General features: G+C 39.9%; 1 protein-coding gene across 1 annotated transcript in view; it reads right to left on the bottom strand.

The window, feature by feature from the left end:
- Positions 1–737: 737 nt before the first annotated feature.
- LOC119424504 (prostaglandin G/H synthase 1-like) overlaps positions 738–3,178 on the bottom strand; it is a 15,999-nt gene continuing 13,558 nt past the window's right edge. The window contains exons 10-11 of the mRNA XM_037691989.1: positions 2,484–2,631; positions 738–1,332 (exon numbers count right to left, since the gene is read on the bottom strand). Coding sequence (XP_037547917.1) covers positions 977–1,332; positions 2,484–2,631 — 504 coding nt within the window. The 3' untranslated portion in view covers positions 738–976. The remainder of the gene's footprint in view (positions 1,333–2,483; positions 2,632–3,178) is intronic.

Here is a 3,178-nt window from a genome sequence, read left to right as displayed (position 1 = left end):
ATATATATATATATATATATATATATATATATATATATATATATATAATTGCTATGTACAAGACAGAATAAAAGTGGAGTCAATTGATCACTTGAGTGAAATTAAGGATTTTACTAGGAGTCATGAAGGCAACTCCGGTGACGTTGCACCCTAGTACAATTTCCACTAGAGGGCAGTATGACAGTAAATTATGCTTCATGTGTTGCTGCAAAAGTTGTGATCAGAACCAAATTTGGATTTAATTCTATCACTTTTTACAAAATAATATTTTCACAAAGTGTGTGTGTGTGTGTGTGTGTGTGTGGGGGGGGGGGGGGTCAAAGGAAGCGAAGGTCATAGTCCCAGACCTTGTCAAAATATGCTATTGGTTTAAAGAGTTTTCTTTGGATATTTATTATCCCATATCTTTACCGTATGAAAAGCTCCAGGTTATAAATGCTTTGCTGTTTTACTTTTATTTGACCCAAATCATGAAAAAAAAAAAAAGTCAACACTTCCTAAAGTTCTGGGCGAGTCTCCTCTGTTCCCGTCAATATTCAGTTGAAAGCCAAAAGAAACAATAGACTGAAAGACAGTGGCAGGCACCAGTGAGACATACAGAACAGTGGAAACACAACTGGCCATTTTAAACTAACAATAACAACACATTTACACTTTATAACAATACTGTTTTATTCCAGTGAATGTTTAAACTATCCAAAGACAGCTGATCACATAATATTTCATTAAAGTGTGAACTGTAACAGCTTTTCTGTCTTTAAGGACAAAGACTTTAACAGAACTCATATGTTTGACTCCTCACTGTGTTTGTTCAAGTGTGACAGACTGCAGGATTGAAAGAAAAAGGAAAGTTTGCGCAGAGCTCTGACTAATCTGAAACACTGGTGTCCTCACAAATACCTTAGTATGCTTTTTGCAGCCCCTCTTTTTACCTTCATATAAAATGTAGAAAGCCTAAGCATGGGTGTGCTCATGGTCATAGCTCATCAGAGTGGACTTTCCCATCATTCTTTCCTAATTTTTCCTCTGCAGGAACTCTGAATGACACGTAAGGACACGTCCTGGTGTTTAGACAGACCAGTTTCTTTAAGGTGGCAGAGTTTACGATGTCAAAGCCGACTTTGCCTCCAAACGTGCTGGGCTTCCAGTAATCTGGAGAACAGATGGGATTCCCCATGAGGCCCCTGAGGGAAAAGGGGGCGCCCATTTCCACCATGCTTTCTCCAAATACGGCCCCCGGTCGTGTTTTCTCCAGCAATAATCCAGGATAAAATTCAAGAGCGTCGATGTCACCGTAGAGCTCTTCAAGCGTGCTGGCTATCTCCTCGTTATCTGCAAAAACAGATGATTTTATCATAACAAAAAAAATTGGCAACTCAGTTAATAACTCTTCCTAATTGTGTGGATGCTGATTCAGCATTCACACTGTTTTTTTCCAAGGCTACCCATAACAGAAGATGAACCGGTTGAAATACAATTAACTTTTATTTTTTCTCCCTTTCAGGTGGAATCTTTTTATTTTTATGAGAAGGAAACCTGTAAACTTGATTCACATGTAAACAAGCCTGGATGGGCATTTGGTCTTTCTCTTAAATCCTCTTTTTTTATTAACTTAACTAAACATATTTTTGTTATTAAGTTTTGCAGGCAAAACTGGAGGCATCCTAATCAGATGCTTGAACCACCTCAACTGACTCCTTTCGATGCAGAGGAGCGGCGGCTCTACTCCGAGCTCCCCCCAGATGACGGAGCTCAGCCAGGCCACCTTGCAAAGGAAGATCTTTTTGGCTGCAAGATCTGGGATCTTGTTCTTTTGGTCATGATCCAAACATCATGACCTTAGGTGAAGGTTGGAATGTAGACAGCCCAGTAAATCGAGAGCTCTGCCTTTTAAGTCAACTCTTTCTTCACCGCGACAACCGAAGCAACGCCCTCATTACTGAGGACAACCAAATACCAGAAATCATATTTTGTAGTCAAACTTTTCCTTCCTGCAGACCAACTTAACTTGAGCAAAGGCCTTTTCTCTAACTTGTTGAAAAAATGTTAAAAACAAGGTTTAATCCAGGTTTATTTTGCTTCTAAACCACAATGGTAATGAAGCGTTCAGCAGCGAGCTGAACTTTCTCCTTCACTTAATGTAATGTTTTTGCTCTAAGTGCACATATGTTGGCTTCTTACACAAAAAGCTGCTGGGAAACAGAGAACACAGAGCCAGAAACACTGACTCCTTGCAACAGTATTATTACTAAAAGAGGAAGGGTTGATCTTGCAAAATAATTTAAAGCAATTTGAGGCAAAATTTATTAGAAATTTGTTTTTTTGCAACCATTAGTGACAATAAAAACATATAAGAGCAGTGGAGGAATGTTTTAAATTCTTTTACGTGAAGAATGTTTGGCAGTTCTCACAGAGTTGTAAAAACCTATAAATATTTTTGCACTTCTAGTTGTGTGGGCTGCACACTCAGCCATCTGTCTCACCGGCGAACTCTCTGAACGACTTGTAGGGCTCCAGGTTAAAACGCTTCCTGTACTCGTTGAACGCTTGGACCCGCAGCTGGCGGGACTCCTCTATGGTCCCTGCAGCAACCTTGGCCACCACAGCGTTAATGTTGTGGCCTCCACCAATCTGTAAGGCAAACATTTACGAAATGAGCTGAGACGTGTAACTTTCTTGCCAACAGAGCCTCAGGCTTTACGAGAAGCGATACGTGCATGTGACATAACCAGATCTCAGGAAGTGTTTTGTTCCTCCTCATGCATGTCATGTTCTGGAATGATGCTAATAAAACTTTTGAACTCTTGCAGCTACAGTAGCTGCTGCTGTTGACGTGTGTGTGTACAGATAACCAAATAATATTGTTATAAAATAAAAATCTTAAAGTTTTGATACTGGAGTTTCGTTCAAACAGCAGCAGTCTAGCACAGTCTTGGCCACGCTCTGACTAGCCAGTAGCTCATCGTTCTGGTCAGGATGAAACTACCGTATTTTCCGGCGTATAAGTCGCTCCGGAGTAGAAGTCGCATCAGTCAAAAACAGCATCGTGAAGAGGAAAAAATCATATAGAAGTTGTTTTGGCGTATAAGTCGCATTTATTATGCATCATCACTGCTGACCCATCACGTTAATTATGCATTTATTTAATGATCAAAACAGCTTCATTTTTCCTGAGCAT

This window comes from Nematolebias whitei, chromosome 18 (assembly GCF_014905685.2).
Source record: "Nematolebias whitei isolate Nwh7 chromosome 18, NemWhi1, whole genome shotgun sequence".
NCBI classification, from domain to species: Eukaryota; Metazoa; Chordata; class Actinopteri; order Cyprinodontiformes; family Rivulidae; genus Nematolebias; species Nematolebias whitei.
The sequence above is the reverse complement of the archived record's forward strand: the minus strand, read 5'-3'. Positions and strand labels throughout refer to the sequence as shown.